At 40.1% G+C, this 20,029-nt stretch overlaps 2 protein-coding genes across 2 annotated transcripts; both read right to left on the minus strand.

Annotated features, from left to right (window-relative positions):
* Positions 1 to 12,940: 12,940 nt before the first annotated feature.
* LOC311506492 (calcineurin subunit B type 1-like) lies at positions 12,941 to 13,549 on the minus strand (the record flags this gene model as incomplete). The annotated part of the gene is made up of 3 exons (XM_084570469.1): positions 12,941 to 13,021; positions 13,229 to 13,413; positions 13,513 to 13,549. 3 exons carry the CDS (start codon positions 13,547 to 13,549, stop codon positions 12,974 to 12,976), a joined length of 270 nt encoding a protein of 89 aa, XP_084426595.1. The 3' UTR covers positions 12,941 to 12,973.
* A 1,769-nt stretch (positions 13,550 to 15,318) lies between these two features.
* Positions 15,319 to 18,286, minus strand: LOC311501054 (E3 ubiquitin-protein ligase TRIM21-like). Its single transcript, XM_084562711.1, has one exon. The coding sequence runs from the start codon at positions 17,548 to 17,550 to the stop codon at positions 15,904 to 15,906; it is 1,647 nt and encodes a 548-aa protein (XP_084418837.1). The 5' UTR covers positions 17,551 to 18,286; the 3' UTR covers positions 15,319 to 15,903.
* Positions 18,287 to 20,029: the final 1,743 nt, after the last annotated feature.

Below are 20,029 nucleotides of genomic sequence, written 5' to 3' on the forward strand. Positions count from 1 at the left end.
CTACAACACAGTCATGTCACCTGCATAAGTTCTCAGATGACATTACAATTGTGGGGTGTATCAGGGATGGACAAGAGCAGGAATACAAGAATCTGGTGAACAACTTCATCTCATCGGAGAGAACCATCTTCTGATCAAAACAGCTGAAACCAAGGAGATGGTAGTGGATTTCTGGAGGTCCAGGCCTCACCTGCAGCCTGTAACCATCAAAGTGGAGTGTGTAGAGGTGTTTCAGACCTATAAGTACCTGGGGCTACATCTGGATCACAAACTGGACTGGTCAGCGAACATAGACTCAGTATACAAAAAAGGTCAGAGACATCTCTATTTCCTCAGGATGCTAAGGTGGTTTAATATCTGCCAGAAGCTGCTGGACATGTTCTACCAGACTATCGTTGCCAGTGTCCTCTTCTACGCTGTGGTGTTCTGGGGAGGCAGCACTAAGAAGAAGGACACCTCACGGCTGGACAAGCTGATACAGAAGGAGGACTCTGTGGTAGGGACAGAGATGGAGTCCCTGACATCAGTGGTAGATGAAAGGACCTTGAACAGAATCTGGTCAATCATGAACAATGTCCACCACCCTCTACAGGATACCATAGACAGACAGAGAAGCTTGTTCAGTTACAGGCTGCTGTCTCTGTCCTGCTCCATGGACAGGTTGAGGAGGCCGTTTGTCCCTCAGGACATAAGACTCTACAACACCTCCCTGTGAGGAACCAACTGGACTGTGGTTATATATACAGTGGGGAAAATAAGTATTTGATACACTGCAGATTTTGCAAGTTTCCCCCCTTATAAAGAATGGAGAGGTCTGCAATTTTCATCATAGGTACACTTCAACTGTGAGAGACATAATCTAAAGTAAAAATCCAGAAAATCACATTGTATGATTTTTAAATAATTAATTTGTATTTTATTGCATGAAATAAGTATTTGATCACCTACCAACCAGCAAGGATTCTGGCTCTCACAGACCTGTTAGCTGGTCTTTAAGAAGCCTTCCTATCCTCCACTCGTTACCTGTTTTAATTGCACCAGTTTTAACTCGTTATCTGTATAAAAGACACCTGTCCACACACACAGTCCATCACACTCCAACCGCTCCGTCATGGCCAAGACCATAGAGCTATCTAAGGACACCAGAGACAAAATTGTAGACCTGCACAAGGCTGGGATAGGCTACAGGACAATAGGCAAGCAGCTTGGTGAGAAGGCAACAACTGTTGATGCAATTATTAGAAAATGGAAGGGACTCAAGATGACAGTCGGTCTCCCTCGGACTGGGGCTCCATGCAAGATCTCGCCTCGTGGAGTGTCAATGATCATGAGAAAGGTGAGGGATCAGCCCAGAACTACAAAGGAGGACCTGGTCTATGACCTGAAGAGAGCTGGGACCACAGTCTCAATGGTTACCATTAGTAACACACTACGCTGCCGTGGATTAAAATCCTGCAGCACATGCAAGGTCCCCCTGCTCTGAGATTTGTCAATAGCCATCTGGATGATCCAGAGGAGGCATGGGAGAAGGTCATGTGGTCAGATGAGACCAAAAGTTAACTTTTTGGTATAAACTCCACTCGCCGTGTTTGGAGGAAAAAGAAGGATGAGTACAATCCCAAGAACACCATCCCAACTGTGAAGCATGGGGGTAGAAACATAATGCTTTGGGGGTACTTTTCTGCAAAGGGACCAGGACGAGTGCACCGTATTGAGGAGAAGATGGATGGGGCCATGTATTGCGAGATTTTGGGCAACAACCTCCTTCCCTCAGTAAGAGCATTGAAGATGGGTCGTGGCTGTGTCTTCCAGCATGACAATGACCCAAAACACACAGCCAGGGCAACTAAGGAGTGGCTCTGTAAGAAGCATTTCAAGGTCCTGGAGTGGTCTAGTCAGTCTCTAGACTTAAACCCAATAGAAAATCTTTGGAGGGAGATGAAACTCCGTGTTGCCCAGCTACAGCCTCCAAACCTGAAAGATCTGGAGGAGATCTGTATGGAGGAGTGGGCCAAAATCCCTGCTGCAGTGTGTGCAAACCTGGTCAAGAACTATAGGAAACATTTGATCTCTGTAATTGGATCTGTACTAAATATTAAGTTTTGTTTTTCTAGTGTATCAAATACTTATTTCATACAATATTATGCAAATTAATTATTTAAAAATCATAAAACGTGATTTTCTGGATTTTTGTTTTAGATTCTGTCTCTCACAGTTGAAGTGTACCTATGATGAAAATTATAGACCTCTCCATTCTTTATAAGGGGGGAAACTTGCAAAATCTGCAGTGTATCAAATACTTATTTTACCCACTGTATAGTTATATTATTATTCCATATCTGCTTCTATGCGATGAAGCTTCTGGACACTGAATTTCCCTCTGGATAAATAATCTATTTATCTGTCTACAGTTTAGTTTAATTTCACTTGATTTAATCTGACAGAGTCAGTATGAAGTGGAAAGAGTGGAACTTCCTGTTGGACTGAAGTTCTAAGCTTTGATGCTGGTTGTTGAAACACAGTAAATATTATCAGCTGTACTCACCAGTATTTGAGACAGATGTTGAGAAAGAACAGATGAACTCAGTTGAATTTTCTTCAGACAGAAACACAGAGATTCGTCTGGACTTAAGCTCTGTCGTTGCTCTTACAAATTTTGAGTTTCATTTCAGGAAAGTGACGTTGAATCTATTCTTTGACCACTTCCTCTACTTCCACTGTTTGTCAAGGTTTGTTTTGTGCTTCAATTTCAGACGTGATCGTTTTTATTGTCCGTTATGAGGGACAGAAACCCGTCTTCGACAGGCACATAAAAACATTTAAAAGACAACATTATGAAACAGCCAAAAAAAATCAAAAATCCGTATAATCAGGCAGTCTTCAACAAAAATAGACACATGCTGATGTCAGCATTTTGTTTGTTCAGGGTGGTTAGAGCAGAGTTCAGGAACTTGAATGAATGTTTGAGGACAAAAACAAATGTAGACTGAGATTTGTAAATGTTGTCATAGCCTCTAGAGATTTAAACTGCATAAATTTACTCTGGTCTCATAACAAATCAGAAATATTTTTGTACGTCTCAAACAACATTGTGCTTGCGTTGTATTTTTCTTATTGAAAATCTGCGAAAATGGCTCGGACAACTCACGCAGCATGTGAAGCTATTTGTGTTGTTCACTGATTAAAACTGACGTTGCCGCCACTTTTTAAAACCCGATGTTTGTGCTCTAGATTTTTTAGACCATGGGCATTTAACATTATTTAAAGAGAGTTGATCAAAACCCAGAGGAAACAACTCCAGACGTAATGTGAACTAGTTTACACTTGAATATATACTCCTCCGTAGAATGACAGGTCTCAACAGCATATGTTTAGTATTCATGTATATAAATTGCACAGGATGCTGCTATTTGTTGCTCAATCCAATATCTGCGTTATTACACCTATTTAACCCTCATACCTGATTTTAAAATAGTTACGTTGTTACCACTAAGGGACAAAAGTGTCCTCTTTTAAAATGCCATAAAAATGGCATATGTCAATATTTTTTTCTGCTTTTTTTTTTGCATAAATCTTTTCATCTACTTCAGTCCTAATCATAAATACCAAATGTTTGATTATTTTCAATATTTTAACCCTTTATATGCCAGTGTTTGTGATGGCATCCAAAATTTATTGTAAAAAAAAACCACAAAAAATGAAATATTTTCAATAATCTGAATGCAAACTGTATTTTTCTTGGGGGGATTATTAGAGCCTTGGATATGTCAATGAACAGTAGCAAGATTGATTTGGATGGATTTTTAGTTTTTTTGTAGTGTCAGATTTACAAAAATAGCTACGTTGTTACCACTAAGGGACAAAAGTGTCCTCTTTTAAAATGCCATAAAAATGGCATGTTAATATTTTTTTCTGCTTTTTTTTTACATAAATCTTTTCATCTACTTCAGTCCTAATCATAAATACCAAATGTTTGATTATTTTCAATATTTTAACCCTTTATATGCCAGTGTTTGTGATGGCATCCAAAATTTATCGTAAAAAAACACAAAAAATGATTATTAGAGCCTTGGATATGTCAATAAATGGAAGCAAGATTGATTTTGATGGATTATTATTAGTAGTATTAGTATTGTTTTTTTGTGCTGTGTACAAACAACTCCCATTGAAATCCAATGAACCTGCTGTTTTGTACTTTGCACCTGCACCTGTGTGTCTTTGAAGTAAAAGGATACATGTTATAGATCAAACGCCTCAATTAGACACACACTGCATCATCGTGTGGTATGGCAGCACTATGGCCGGGACCCCAAACGCCTGCAGAAAGGATCACCAGGACTCTACTGCCCTCTCTGCAGAATATCTACAAGCATAGAGTCCGCAGGAGAGCTGCCTCCATAACTAAGGACCCCACCTGCCCCCAACACAGACTGTTCACACTCCTACCTTCAGGAAGGAGGTACAGGAGTGTGAAATACAGGACCTTGAGACTGTTCTTCTTCCCCACTGCCATCAGAGTCCTCAAGAGCTGACAGGAGTCTACAATCACAGACTAAAATCATGCCATGTTCACTTTCCAGCTTCTGTTTACATTTTTTCAGTACATTGTTTTCATTTCATTTGCATATCGATATTTGCACTTCGTCTTCATCTTCTCGCGCTTATCCGGGTCCGGGTCGCGGGGGCAGCAGCTTCAGCAGGGAAGCCCAGACAGCCCTCTCCCCAGCCTCTTCAGCCAGCTCCTCCGGAGGAACCCCCAGGCGTTCCCAGGCCAGACGAGAGATGTAATCCTTCCATCGTGTCCTGGGTCCGACCCGAGGTCTCCTTCCAGTGGGACATGCCCGAAACACCTCTCCCGGGAGGCGTCCAGGAGGCATCCTTACCAGATGACCTAGCCACCTCAACTGACTCCTCTCGACGTGGAGGAGCATCGGTTCTACTCTGAGCTCCTCCCGTATGTCCGAGCTCCTTACCCAATCTCTAAGGCTGAGCCCGACCACCCTGCGAAAGAAACTCATTTCGGCCGCTTGTATTTGTGATCTTGTTCTTTCGGTCATTACCCAAAGTTCATGACCATAGGTGAGGGTTGGAACGTAGATCAACGGGTAAATTGAGAGTCTCACCTTTCAGCTTAGCTCTCTCTTCACCACGACCGACCGGTTAAGTATCCACATCACTGCAGATACTGCTCCGATCCGCCTGGTGATCTCCTGCTCCCTCCTACCTTCACTCGATACGATATTTGCACTAGTTATCTTATATTTTTGTATTATATGTATCTTTTTATATTCTAATTGTAAGATTTTTTTTTTTATATTCGTAGGCATTTGGGTGGACGGCAAAAGAAGAATTTCATTGTACAGGGAAACATGTTTCTACACTGTGCACATGAAAATAAACTCTTTGAATCTTGAACATACACACGCACACACACACGCACACACACACACACACAATCAATGCAAGGATCCCTTTCTCCTCATGACCAATAACATCACTTTTATATCATAAGAAATTTGGGGAGCTCCAAATCACAGCAACTGTGGAAAATACATTTGTAAAGTTCACACATCCTTTTGCTGCAGTTCCTGTGTATGAGGGTGAACTGAACTCACACACATGTACACACACGCACAAACACACACAACATTCCTGATGCCATTGATGTACTTTTCTGTTCCACATTTTTAAATACTTATGTATTTATGTTTTACTTCTAGAGCGATCGAAGTTGTTGGACACTGCACTCCTAATTGAAATGCATTGTATGTAATGCATTGTGATGCCATCACAAACACTGGCATATAAAGGGTTAAAATATTGAAAATAATCAAACATTTGGTATTTATGATCAGGACTGAAGTAGATGAAAAGATTTATGTAAAAAAAAGCAGAAAAAAATATTAACATATGCCATTTTTATGGCTTTTTAAAAGAGGACACTTTTGTCCCTTGGTAACAACGTAACTATTTAGGTTACACAGTGTAAAAATAGAGTATTATGGGATTTGTTTTTGAAATATCAAAATTTGTTCAAAAATACACACCTTTACCAAATATCATAGCAGCAAGCATAACCAACACTGAGTAATCAAAAAAAATAAAATCTGAAAAGGACACTTTTGTCCATATCAGGTATAAGGGTTAAAGACAGGCTGATACAAAACGCATGATCTTGAGATTTCAGGAGACTTTGCTCAATTCAAGGAAATGGTAACACCAGGTCAGCTCCTTACTCCTGCTTCTTAATGCTAAGCTACGCTAGGCTAGGCTAGGCTAGGCTAACCTCGACCTGACTCCAGTCTCAAACCTTGAACCACTCATTAAGCATAATTTGCAGTAAACTCATAAACTAACCCAGATCTGATTAGTTTAACAAGCAGATTCTTTCTGAACGTCACCTCATTAAATCATCTATTTTATTTAATTTTTATCTGTGACGTCTCATCTCATGCTAGCTAAGATTAAATTATTCGTTAAAACACGAAATTAGGAGCTAAAACCTTTACACATCAGATAATTAGCTACAGATGAACATTTGTAATCATTTAGGACAAGGTTGAAAGGTTGAAATGATCCTGGGGGGTATTGCACAAAACTAGGATAAGGGATTAAGCCGGGATATGTTGGTTATCCTGGCTCAATTTATCCGTGATCCGGTTGCACAAAAGCGGGATAGGGAGCAGTAGGATATGTTATGGTATAAGTTACCGTGGAGATTTATTCTGTGGAGCTAGCCTGCTCCAGACCAGGCTAAGTTCCAGGATCTATTTAATCTCATCCCTTATCTCAGTCAGCAGTCACCGCAAACGGAAACCAATAGTTATTCCACTGCCCACTACACATTGTTATCACATAGAATTACACCCACTGTTATTATTTAAACATTTGTGATCATTAATTTCAATCATTTTGGATAAATGATGATTTTAGATGATGTTTTAATCATTTTGGATAAACGATGATTTTAGATGATGTTGCAATCATTACATAATTTAGTTTCCCATAGGGCTATATATAAAATCACAGACTATTAGGGCCACAGAGCAAGCCAAAATAAATAAATAAATAAATAATAAAAAAAAAAAAAAAAAACAGACTTTGACAATAAAGTCAAATATTGTAACCCGTTGTTTTAGGGGACAGTTGTTAAAATGAGGGCTGTGGAGCATTTCGCAGAATTGTACTTCAATATAGGCTTCACAAACAAGGACATACTTAATCTTCTGCCACAACAGCATCACATTGTCATAACTGTCAGGACTGTAAAAAGAATATGCATTTTTTCCCGCAGAAAGAACCAGGGTCATAAAATCACGGCTTTTTCTTCTTCCTCAGTGTGGCCCTAATACTCCGTGGTATAAAATACATATCCCATTTAAATATAAGCACACATCAAAGTGTAACGTCATGTTCTTTTATCGAATAAGGATAAAACAAAACATGTAAACCATCAGCTCCTTTCAAAATTGAAGTCACACAGTGACTCTACAAGATGGAAAGCACAGAATAAAAGCATATTATACAACACAAGGAGAAATACACATTCAGAGGTCTGTATAATACACTCCACATGTCTGTAGACTGAAATAAATGCAGGACAAATCCATACACATGAAATGAACAGACAAATGAATGGATGCAGTACCCTCCCTGCAAGCTTGTACACACACAGTATACAACACAAACACCATAAGAGGCCAAATCAATTTATAAGTAAGTACAGGCTAAGTATATATACTCTTTTGATCCCGTGAGGGGAAATTTGGTCTCTGCATTTATCCCAATCCGTGAATTAGTGAAACACACTCAGCACACAGTGAACACACAGTGAGGTGAAGCACACACTAATCCCGACGCAGTGAGCTGCCTGCAACAACAGCGGCGCTCGGGGAGCAGTGAGGGGTTAGGTGCCTTGCTCAAGGGCACTTTGGCCGCTTTCTACTGGTCAGGGTCCGAACCGGCAACCCTCGGTCACAAGTTTTCAATTTCAAGATTTCAAATAAATAAAAAGAAAAATACAAATTCCTCTGCCACTGCAGGATATATTGAACTGAAAAATGTGAAGCCCGCATTTAATCATATTGGTCCCTCACCAGCCGACCACCGGCGTCATCAGGGAAGATTGCAGGGTTGTCCCAGTTCATGGCTGGTGGCACTCTGGGGGCCCTCTCCTTCCTCAGGCAGGCCACATTGTGGAGGACAGCACAAGCCACAGTAATGTCACATGCCCTCGAAGGGCTGACCCTTAATTTGTGCAGACACTGAAAGCGTTCCTTCAGGAGGCCAAAGGCGCTATATAAATTAAAGTGATTATTATTATTAGCTCATCTATTTATCAAAGACTTACAGTTTGATGGAGTTACATGTACACAATTGCACTCATCTGCAGCCCATTTCGATTAAAAATTCAACTGATTCATGATCAGAGTACAAGGAAACAAAACCCCTTAATTTCACCCCTTATGAATGCCTTACATTTGACCTTACAACCCTTCAATAATTAAGTAGTTTTTAAGTAGAAATGTGCATAGATTCATGTCGATTAAGGAGAAAAGAATCTGAAAATACTGAATTTACCCCTTACTTTTTCGATTTCCCCTTAATTTCCCCCCTTAATCAAGGAATTCCTGAATTAAAATACAATTAAGATAGTCCTTAATTACCCCCTTAATCCCAACAAATAAAGGGAACCCCTGACTTGACACGTTAAATGCAGATTAAGGGGTCATACTTTAAAATAGCATTTAAGGTAAAATGAACGGCCTGTTTAACAAATTCAGGACCACTTAATTTAAATTAAGTGGTATTGGTATGTTTTTAGGGGTAATTTAAGGTGAATTTGAGTACATTACGTTTCGTAGTGAACTGCGTTTTTGGAGATGTGAATAAACTATTTGGATTGTAGGCTAATTGTGACGTTTCAGCGGAGCGGTGAGTGTGTAATTGTGCACTACTTACGCATTCAGGCGGTCAGCAGTACTTTGCCACGTGTTTCCTCTTTGTTTGATCACTGTGGCGGTGTTGCCTTTCTTCTTAATTATACAGTTAGGCCCAGAAATATTTGGACAGTGACACAATCTTCATGATTTGGGCTCTGCATGCCACCACATTGGGTTTGAAATGAAACAACTACAACGGAATTGAAGTGCAGACTTTAAGGTTTAATTCAAGGGGTTGAACAAAAATACATGATTAAACATGTAGAAATTGTAGCTATTTTTATACAAACGCTCCTCATTTCAGGGGCTCAAAAGTAATTGGACAAATAAACATAACCCTAAGTAAAATGTTATTTTTCAATATTTTGTTGAGAATCCTTTGCAGGCAATGACTGCCTGAAGTCTGGAACCCATGGACATCACCAAACGTTGGGTTTCCTCCTTTGTGATGCTTTGCCAGGCCTTTACTGCAGCTGTCTTCAGTTGTTGCTTGTTTGTGGGTCTTTCTGCCTTAAGTTTTGTCTTGAGCAAGTGAAATGCATGCTCGATTGGGTTGAGATCTGGTGATTGACTCGGCCATTGCAGAATATTCCACTTCTTTGCTTTAAAAAACTCCTGGGTTGCTTTTGCGGTATGTTTTGGATCATTGTCCATCTGTACTGTGAAGTGCCGTCCAATCAATTTTACTGCATTTGGCTGAATCTGAGCAGAAAGTATACACTTCAGAATTCATCCGACTGCTTCTGTCTTTTGTCACATCATCAATAAACACAAGTGACCCAGTGCCATTGGAAGCCATGCATGCCCATGCCATCACACTGCCTCCACCATGTTTTACAGAAGATGTGTTGTGCTTTGGATCATGAGCTGTTCCAATTCTTCTCCAAACTTTCTTCTTCCCATCATTCTGGTACAGGTTGATCTTAGTCTCATCTGTCCACAGAATGCTGTTCCAGAACTGGGCTGGCTTCTTCAGGTGTTTTTTGTTAAGTCAATTCTGGCCTTTCTATTTTTGAGGCTGATCAATGGTTTGCACCTTGTGGTGAATCCTTTGTATTTATTCTCATGAAGTCTTCTCTTTATGGTAGACTTAGATACTGATACACCTACTTCCTGGAGAGTGTTCTTCACTTGCGTGGATGTTGTGAAGGGGTTTTTCTTCACCACGGAAAGGATTCTGCGATCATCCACCACTGTTGTCTTCCGTGGACGTCCAGGCCTTTTGGAGTTCCCAAGCTCACCAGAGCACTCTTTTTTTCTCAGAATGTACCAAACTGTTGATTTGGCTACTCCTAACATTTCTGCTATCTCTCTGATGGATTTTTTTCAGCCTCAGGATGGTCTATTTCACCTCCATTGAGAGCTCCTTTGACCGCATGTTGTGTGTTCACAGCAACAGCTTCCAAATGCAAACGCCACACCTGGAATCAACTCCAGACCTTTTAACTGCTTAACTGATGACAGGTTAATGAGGGAAAAGCCCATGCAGCCTTGTTATTTTTATTTTGCAGCCTTCTGAGTCAATTGTCCAATTACTTTTGGTCCCTTGAAAAAGAGGAGGCTATGTATTAAAGAGCTGTAATTCCTAAACCCTTGCTCCAATTTGGATGTGAATACTCTCACATTACAGCTGAGAGTCTGCACTTTAAGCCCATATTGATTATATAATTGTATACTGAATATGTTTTCGTAAACAGCAAAAATAACAAAACTTGTGTCACTGTCCAAATATTTCTGGGCCTAACTGTATGTTTCACCTCCTCGTAGGCCTCCATGAGGAGTTGCGCCTCCGACGGGGAAAAGTAGGTCGCTCTATTTGCCATGGTGAATCAGTGAATCTGCGATCGGTGGCGGGGTCTATTTGAGGAAGCCGTGAGCGCGCACTTATCAAGGATAGGTTTCACCTGGCTTGATGAATCCGTGTCCGTTCATCCTGGCTTGGTCTTTGTGCAACCAATTAAGCCGTCACACTCTTGTTTCGGATTCATTGAGCTCAGCTCAGTAACTTATCCTGGATGTCTTAATTCTACTTTTGTGCAATACCCCCCTGGTCACCTAGTATTAGCATTAGCATTAGCTCATATGAGTCTCTGAACAAGAGAATTGTTCACTTTGTATTGTTATTCGTTAATGTTAATGAAAATAATCATTTTGTCACGTTTACTGATTGGAAACTTGACGTTTTATTTATTGATTAACTCAGTCATCATTCAAAAAACAAACAAAAAAAACAGGATATTATATAGTGATTTATACATAAAATGGCAAAATAAATAAAATCATGTATTTGTATACAATCAGTTTAAACCAGGAAAGAAAAAGAGACATGTCTTTATCGCTAAGCTTATCTTAGCGATAAAGACCAAAGGAGATCCACCAACCAGCTCTTGTCATTCTAATTATGTCTTGTGTATTGAATTAATGAATTTAATTAAACGATACAGAAATCGCTGATGTTCATGATTATGTCTCATTTGTTTTTAAATTGGCCGACAGTCTGATATAAATATGTGTAAATGTCACATATAAACAGGAAGTCGACTGAAAGAACAGTAATCGTTTAATTATATTTCCATTTGCTTCAGATTTTAACAGTTTTTACCGATGTTTTGGTTTTCAGACAACTTCCGTGAAAATACGTTAGCTTGAACCTCGGAGAAGAAAACCTGCAAACAGACAAGAATGAATCCCTTTCTCCTTTTTTTTTCTGATTCTTCACAAAACCATTTATTTCAACAAGCTAAAGAAATGCTTGAAATGATCAAAACTTTAATAAACCCGAACGCAGGAGGACGAAGGCGTCATCCTTCAGACCGATTGGTGTTTCTTCCTCTTTGTGTTCATATAAAAACTGTAAAGCCGACAATATGCGCCACGCTTGCTTCTAAACAACATGACATGAAAATCCAGAAGCAGTAAAAAAAAAAATAAAAACTCAACATAAAGTTTATTTTAATTATCATTTTAAAGCCAATTCACTTCAAATTCAGCCCGTGACATGCGGTGACTTCCAACCGAGTTAGTTTTCTCTAATGCAAACTAAGATGGCCGATGCATCCTCACTTCCACCCAGTGTAGTGAAGTGAAGCTCAAATATGGCAGAAATGGGCACCACCATCTCGTACTGGGGCGTCATTTAACAAGCAGAGCGTTAGTCTTCAAATGTTTACTATGTTCGTATGAACGCCGCCCTCTAGTGGTCGTTGTCTTTCACAAGATGGTGGAGGTGGACGGTGAGTTAATATATTAGAGCTTTAATATTTCTCAGGAAAATGCTGATATACCGTTGACATTATGACATAACATTCTTTACTTTAAGTTACCCAGATATTAGCATGCTAACTGTTAGCCCCGGGGGCTTCTAGATGCCCACAGGCAAGCTAGCTAACATTAGGTATATTGATCCTGGGCAGGGGGCGGGGCTTCTGCTCACAAATGACATCACAAGATGGCGGCGCCCTTCTCTGGCATATTTTGGCTTCAGTTCTGCGCTTCTTCTTACAAATAGCAGGACAAACACTGACAGTGAACGAAGGGCTGCACCTGCTTTTAGTTTTTTGTCGATAAAATGAAATGAGTAAAAAAGTCTTACTTGAAAATGAGTGACATAAAGTTACAATGTATTTTACTATTCGAGTGTTTTGGGGAAAATATTTTGGCATAAGAAGGAAGTTAAATTCCATAGATGTATTTCTTTATTTCTGTCAGAATTATGGTGTAATACTTAAAACGACAGACTGAGAGGCTTTAACTCGTTCAGCTGTCAGTAAACTCTTGTTGGCACTTCATGCTGTTTGATCAAAAATCTAGAGTTTACTGTTGGTGAGATGACACGAAAATAAATAGAATATAAAACCCATGCCCCCCCACCCCCAATAAAATCAGTAAAAGCACTTCAGCTTCCATCCAAACTGAAGCCGTTATCTCCAGTCGACTTTATAAAGGGCGACGCCGAGCTCCCGACCAATCAGGAGACTGGATCTTCACACAGATCTCCAGTAAACGGACGAGGAAACTTAGATGAGCAGCTCTCAGACGTCCACCACCATCTTTTTGTGGATGTCCAATCCACCAACGACCTGGAGAGGACGAGAGGAAGTGAAGAGGAAGTGAGAGCTGAAGGTCGCTCAGAGAGATTTTAAATATAATATACGTTAAATATTTATCCATGTAGTTTTTTTTCTGCCTATAGGGGGCAGTGCAGTTTATGAACACAGGAGGAGGTGGAGACCAAAAACCAGAGCTAATCTGACGGCGATCATGTGACAACAGCTGTGATTGCTCACCGCACAGAACTCCTCGAAGGAAATCCTGCCGTCACCGTCTTTGTCGGCGTTGACGATGGTTTTGTCAACGATCTGCTGCAGCTGGGTGTCCTTCAGGTTACTGCCCACCATCATCTTCAGGACCTGGAAGAGCTCCCCGTTGGAAATGAAGCCGTCTTTGTCCATGTTGTAGATCCGGAAGGCGACTGAGGTCAAGGAGGAAATAAACGGGAGGTTTGAATAGGTCAGAGTTAAGCTCTGTCTAGAGGCAAAGAGTAAGTGACCAATAAGATGGATCGGGTGACCAATCACATGTAGAATCAGAGGTATGGAATAGTCCATTGTTCAGACTTTAAATACAGCGCTGCTTAAGAGCATTTCTGTATAGAAACGACTCAAAACATCAGCCAAAGAGAACCCAATCAGACTAAAACAGAAATATTATACTTTTGTATCTGTGAGGTGAACCTACAGGATTGCAAGTTCATTTAAAGTGTTTCCATCAATGTAATGAGACTCAGGTGTTGTTCAGTTCCTGGTTTAGTTTAAATAAATCAGGGATTTGTCTCAGTCTGATCTTAACAACACATGTTTGTGGACAAAGGAGCTTTCTGAGGAGCTCAGAGAAAGAGTTGTTGTTGCTCATCAAGCTGGAAAAGGTTCCAGAACCATCTCTAAAGAGTTTGGAACCCACAAATAATCCACAGTCAGACAGATTGAAGACGACTGTTCCCCTCCACAGGAGTGGCCCACCAACAAAGATCGCTCCATAATAGTCTGAGAGGTCCCAAAGGAACCCAGGGGAACTTCTAAGCAGCTAAAGGCCTCTCTCACATTGGCTGATGTTAATGTTGATGAATCCACTGAACAACCATGGTGTGATGGACAAAGACACTGCTCTCCAAGAAGAACATTTCTAAACATCATGTGGACAAGACAGAAGACGATTGGGACAATGTTTAGTGGACAGATGAGACCAAAGTAGAATAGTTTGGTTTAAATGAGATGAAACAACACTGCATCATTCCAGCATCAGAACCTCATCCCTCCATCAAACATGGGGGTGCTAATGTCCTGGTTTGGGCGTGTTCTGCTGCATCTGGACCAGGACGGCTTGTCATCATTGATGGACCAATGAATTCTGAATTCTACCAGTGAACTCTAAAAGAAAATGTCAGGACATCTGTCCATGAGCTGAATGTGAAGAGTAATTATTGATCTGTTAAAGGTTGTCATTACCCACTAAGAGCAGAAAAGGAGCTCTGAGATAAAGCAGCTCTCACACTCTGAAGACCACTTCCACCTCTTCCAAAGCTTCTCCTCCCTGAAAGCTGCTCCACCCACCAAAGACTGGACAGGGGTCAGCGTCCGTCCACCATCATATGAGGGGACTGTGGTGAGAGCTGTGACTCAGCTGGAGGAGACACTCAGTAAAGACATGAAGAAGCTGCTTGAGGCTGAGCTGAAGAGGCTTCAGCGGATGTGGATGCAGTGTATGCAGTGTATGCAGTCGATGTGACTCTTGATCCTGATACAGCACATCCTAAACTCATCCTGTCTGATGATGGAAAACAAGTTCACTGTGGAGATGTGAGGAAGAATCTTCCAGACAACACAGAGAGATTTTCTAAATGTGTTTTAGGAAAGAAGAGTTTCTCTTCAGGTAGATTTTACTTTCACGTTCAAGTTGAAGGAAAGACTGACTGGAATCTAGGAGTGGCCAGAGCAAGTCCTTGGGATAGTTTCTGGACTCTAAGTTTAATGTACAGAAATTAGTATATAGCCTGTGTTGATCCTTCAGTCAGTCTCTCTCTACGTTCTCGTCCTGAGAAGGTGGGGGTGTTTGTGGATTATGACAAGTGAAAAAAGTGATAAAGAAAAGACTTAGCAAATTTAAAAATCAGGAGTTCATCTACAACCTTAACTAAGATCTCAAAAATTTCAGCCTGATGTTTAGAGAGACGTATCTACAGTCATGTTCAGTATATCCATGCAATGTCTTTTTAAATATAACATTTAAAGAATTTTTTATTTTTTATTTTAAATGTAACATAATTTTATCAAATATCTGCCTCAGGATGTCCAGGAGGTGGAGACAGAGACCGGGGTAAACAGATGTAAACCTGTAAAATGACCATTTAGAAAGGAATTTCTTACTTATTTTACATCGGTTTTTAAAAATTAGTTCTGATCAAAAACTGGTGAATGAAACCATGTTAAAGGTGGTGACACCACAAAGAAACACAGTTGACACAAACCAGTACACAGCTCTTGTCCTTTAATTGTAGCTCATTTTACAATCATCACAAATTACACACATATGTTTTTCATGGTGGATCCATCACTGGGTGTTACAGGGTGAAGAGTTTCATGAATCAACAGTGAAAAAAACATTAAAACAAGTAAAAGGTAAAAGTCCAACAACCATTAAATCTATACTGATGAATTGAAGAATGAAGGAATGAACACATTAATGAAAGAAAACAAGTTGATATGAACATTTTTACCATAATTCACAACAAAATCTTTTTATTCCAGAATAATCAGTTTGTACCGTATCTCTCTAATCCGTTGATATCTTTCTGTTCACAGCTGTACCAGTATTGTAGTATTAAAGCATATATGTACAGAGTGTGAATAAAGTGTGAAGATCAATACGTTCATTCATTGATCTCAAAGCTTCATCATTAAATGGATCAGACAGTTTGATTGACAGGACAGATGATCAGAGGTGCAGAGTTATTACCACCATCATTCACACAGGGACTGAAGTATGGGTAAAGTTTGTCAGTGAAGGAGCAGCCAGTAAAGGAGTAGATAAGAGCTGCAGTATCTACATCATGAAAGGAGACCAGACCCTCCTCATAATCCACAAACACTCCCACCTTCTCAGGAGGAGAATGAAGAGAGAGACGCACTGAAGGACCAGCACAGGCATTGTATTCATCTCTATTTCTCAAAACTACAGTCCAGAAACCATTCTGAGGTCTCAGAGTGATGTTTCCCTTCCTGTTGATTGACTCTCTGGCCACTCCTAGATCCCATTCAGTCTTTCCTTTAACCTGAACCTGAAAGTAAAATCTACCTGAAGAGAAACTCTTCTTTCCTAAAACATTGGGATAACGAGAAAATCTCTCTGGCTTGTCTGGAAGATTCTTCTTCATGTCACTATCATGAACTTGTTTTCCATCATCAGACAGGATGAGTTTAGGATGTGCTGTGTCAGGATCAAGAGTCACATCCACTGCATACTGCTGGAGCCTCTTCAGCTCAGCCTCAAGCAGCAGCTTCTTCATGTCTTTACTGAGTGTCTCCTCCAGCTGAGTCACAGCTCTCTCCACAGTCCCCTCATATGATGGTGGACGGACGCTGACCTCTGTCCAGTCCTTGGTGGGTGGAGCAGCTTTCAGGGAGGAGAAGCTTTGGAGGAGGTGGAGGTGGTCTTCAGAGCGTGAGAGCTGCTTTATCTCAGAGCTCCTCTTCATCAGCTCAAAGACTTCCTGTTCCAGATCTTTGATGAAACCTTCAGCCTGTTTCTCTGTTGTTTTCTGTTTGTCTTCAATCTCCTTTATGAGCTGGTTCAGGCCTCTCTCAACAGACTCCTTCAGAGCAGTGAAGACCTGAACACCTTCTGCTTTCTCTCTGTCTGCAGCATCTTTACTCATCTTCACTGACTGTTTCATCTCCTCAATCTTCAGTCGTCTCTTCTGGATCATCTGCTGAATTTCATCCTCTGTCTTCCCCAGCTCTGCCTTCTTTCCTTCATATCCTTCTTTCAGAGGAACAAACTCATGTGTCTTGTGGTCTAAAACAGGGCAGAGCATGCAGACACATGTCTGGTCGGTCTTACAGAACAGCTCCAGAGGTTTATCATGCTTCCTACACATCCTGTCTTCCAGGTTGTCCACAGGGTGGATCAGCTGATGTCTTTTCAGGCGTGACACTGTCAGATGAGGCTCCAGGTGAGAGTCACAGTAGGAGAGCAGACACACCAGGCAGGACTTCAGGGCCTTCAGTTTGGTTCCAGTGCAGACGTCACAGAGAACTTCTCCTGGTTTGTCAGCTTGTTGCTCTGAGCTGCTGCTGCTGGCTTTCTGTTGAGCTTCATGTCTGAACTGAGCAACCATCTCATTGATGAAAGTGTTGATGCTCAGCTGAGGTCTAGTGTGAAACATCGCTTTACACATTGGACACTGGAACTTGTCATTATGATCCCAGTGTTGAGTGATGCAGTGTTTGCAGAAGTTGTGTCCACATGATGTAGTGACTGGATCAGTGAACACATCCAGACAGATGGAGCACAGAAACTGATCTTCAGATCTCTGACATCTGGCAGCAGACATGTTTACACACTGACAACAAGAGAGAAAGAGAGAAAAACACAGTTTAAGTAGAGATTTATTGATGATTGATGAGTTGTTGAATTTCTATCAGACTTCAGGTCAGTATGTCTGTTTTACAACCCTCTGCAGCTCCACCTGAGTCTAAAGTTCATCAAAGTCTGTTGATGGTTGTCGTTTTACAGTGCTCAGGTGGAGACAGAGAGGAACTACATCAGACTTCATTTATTATTTAATAGGCAGCATTTGTTGATCACTCTTTGTAAAATCAACATTCAAACTTGGTCCCTCCTTCACCAGAGAGTGAGCAGAGGAGTTTGAGGAACTAGATTGAAGCAGATTTTATATTTTGTTCTAAAGCACTAATGTCTGGACTGAAGCTCTAAGTTATGATGCTGGTTGTTGAAACACAGTAAATATTCTCAGCTGTACTCACCAGTATTTGAGTCAGATGTTGTGAAAGAACAGATGAACTCAGTTGAATTTTCTTCAGACAGAAACACAGAGATTCGTCTGGACTGCAGCTCTGCTGTCGCTCTGACAAAGTTTGACTTTCATTTCAGGAAACTGACGTTGAATCTGGTCTGTACAGTTTAGTTCCTCCTCTGATTACAGCTCTGTTTATCACGGTTTATTTCCTGCTTCAAGTTCAGACGTGATCAGTTTTATTGTCCATCATGAGTCACGGAAATAAAAATATTTAAAAGACAACATTATGAAACAGCCAAAAATAAATAAATAAATCCATCTAATCAGACAGTCTTCAACAAAAAGGACGGGGCTTTTAACAGCTGCATGTGTCTATTTCTGTTTGTTCAGGGTGGTTAGAGCAGAGTTCAGGAACCTGAATGAATGTTTGAGGACAAAACAAATGTAGACCGAGAGTTGTAGACGTCGTCATAGCCTCTAGAGATTTTAACTGCATGTCTCTGTGACACAAACCTAAACAAATGTGACTGGTCTGAAAATAATTTCCTCTGGTCTCATAAAGAATCAGAAATATTTTTGTACGTCTCAAACAACGTTGTGCTTGCGTTGTGTTTTTCTTATTGAAAATCTGCGAAAATGGCTCTGACAACTCACGCAGCATGTGAAGCTATTTGTGTTGTTCACTGATTAAAATCGACGCTGCCGCCACTTTTTAAAACCCGATGTTTGTGCTCTAGATTTTTTAGACCATGGACATTTAACATTATTTAAAGAGAGTTGATCAAAACCCAGAAGAAACAACTCCAGACGTAACGTGAACTAGTTTATACTCAGATATATACTTGTCTGTAGAATGACAGGTCTCAACAGCTTATGTTTAGTATCCATGTATATAAATTGCACAGGATGCTGTTATTTCTTGCTCAATCCAATATCTGTGTTATTACACCTATTTAAGGACAGGTTGATACAAAACACATGATCTTGAGATTTCAGGAGACTTTGCTCAATTCAAGGAAATGGTAACACGTCAGTCCCTTACTCCTGCTTCTTAATGCTAAGCTACGCTAGGCTACGCTAGGCTAGACAAGGCTAGGCTAACCTCGGCCTAACTCCAGTCTCAAACCTTGAACCACACATTAAGCATAATTTGCAGTAAACTCATAAACTAACCCAGATCTGATTAGTTTAACGAGCAGATTCTTTCTGAACGTCACCTCATTAAATCATCTATTTTATTTTATTTTTATGTGTGACGTCTCGTCTTGTACTAATAATTCGTTAAAACATGAAATTAGGAGCCAAAAACTTTACACATCAGATAATTAGCTACAGATGAACATTTGTAATCATTTAGGACAAGGTTGAAAGGTTGAAATGATCCTGCTCACCTAGTATTAGCATTAGCATTAGCATTAGCTCATATGAGTCTCTGAACAAGAGAACTGTTCACTTTGTATTGTTATTCCTTAATGTTAATGAAAATAATCATTTTGTCATGTTTACTGATTGGAAACTTGACGTTTTATTTATTGATTAACTCAGTCATCATCCAAAAAACAAAAAAAAAAAACAGGATATTATAGTGTTTTATACATCAAATTGCAAAATAAATAAAATCATGTATTTGTATACAATCAGTTTAAACCAGGAAAGAAAAAGAGACATGTCTGTTAAACATGAAGCCAGTTAGCTTAGCTTAGCGATAAAGACCAAAGGAGATCCACCAACCAGCTCTTGTCATTCTAATTATGTCTTGTGTATTGAATTAATGAGTTTCGTTAAACGACTCAGAAATTGCTAATGTCTCATTTGTTTTTAAACTGGCCGACAGTCTGATATAAATATGTGTAAATGTCACATATAAACAGGAAGTCAACTGAAGGAACAGTAACCGTTTAAGTATATCTCCATTTGTTTCAGAGTTTAAGTTTTTACAAATGTTCTGATTTTAAGATGACTTCTGTAAAAAATACTTGCAAACAGACGAGAGGAAATTAATCCATTTCTTTTTTTTTCATTTTCTTCACCAAACCATTTATTTCAACATGCT

The sequence above is a fragment of the Chelon labrosus genome, assembly GCF_963514085.1.
Source record: "Chelon labrosus genome assembly, chromosome: 2".
Lineage (NCBI taxonomy): Eukaryota > Metazoa > Chordata > Actinopteri > Mugiliformes > Mugilidae > Chelon > Chelon labrosus.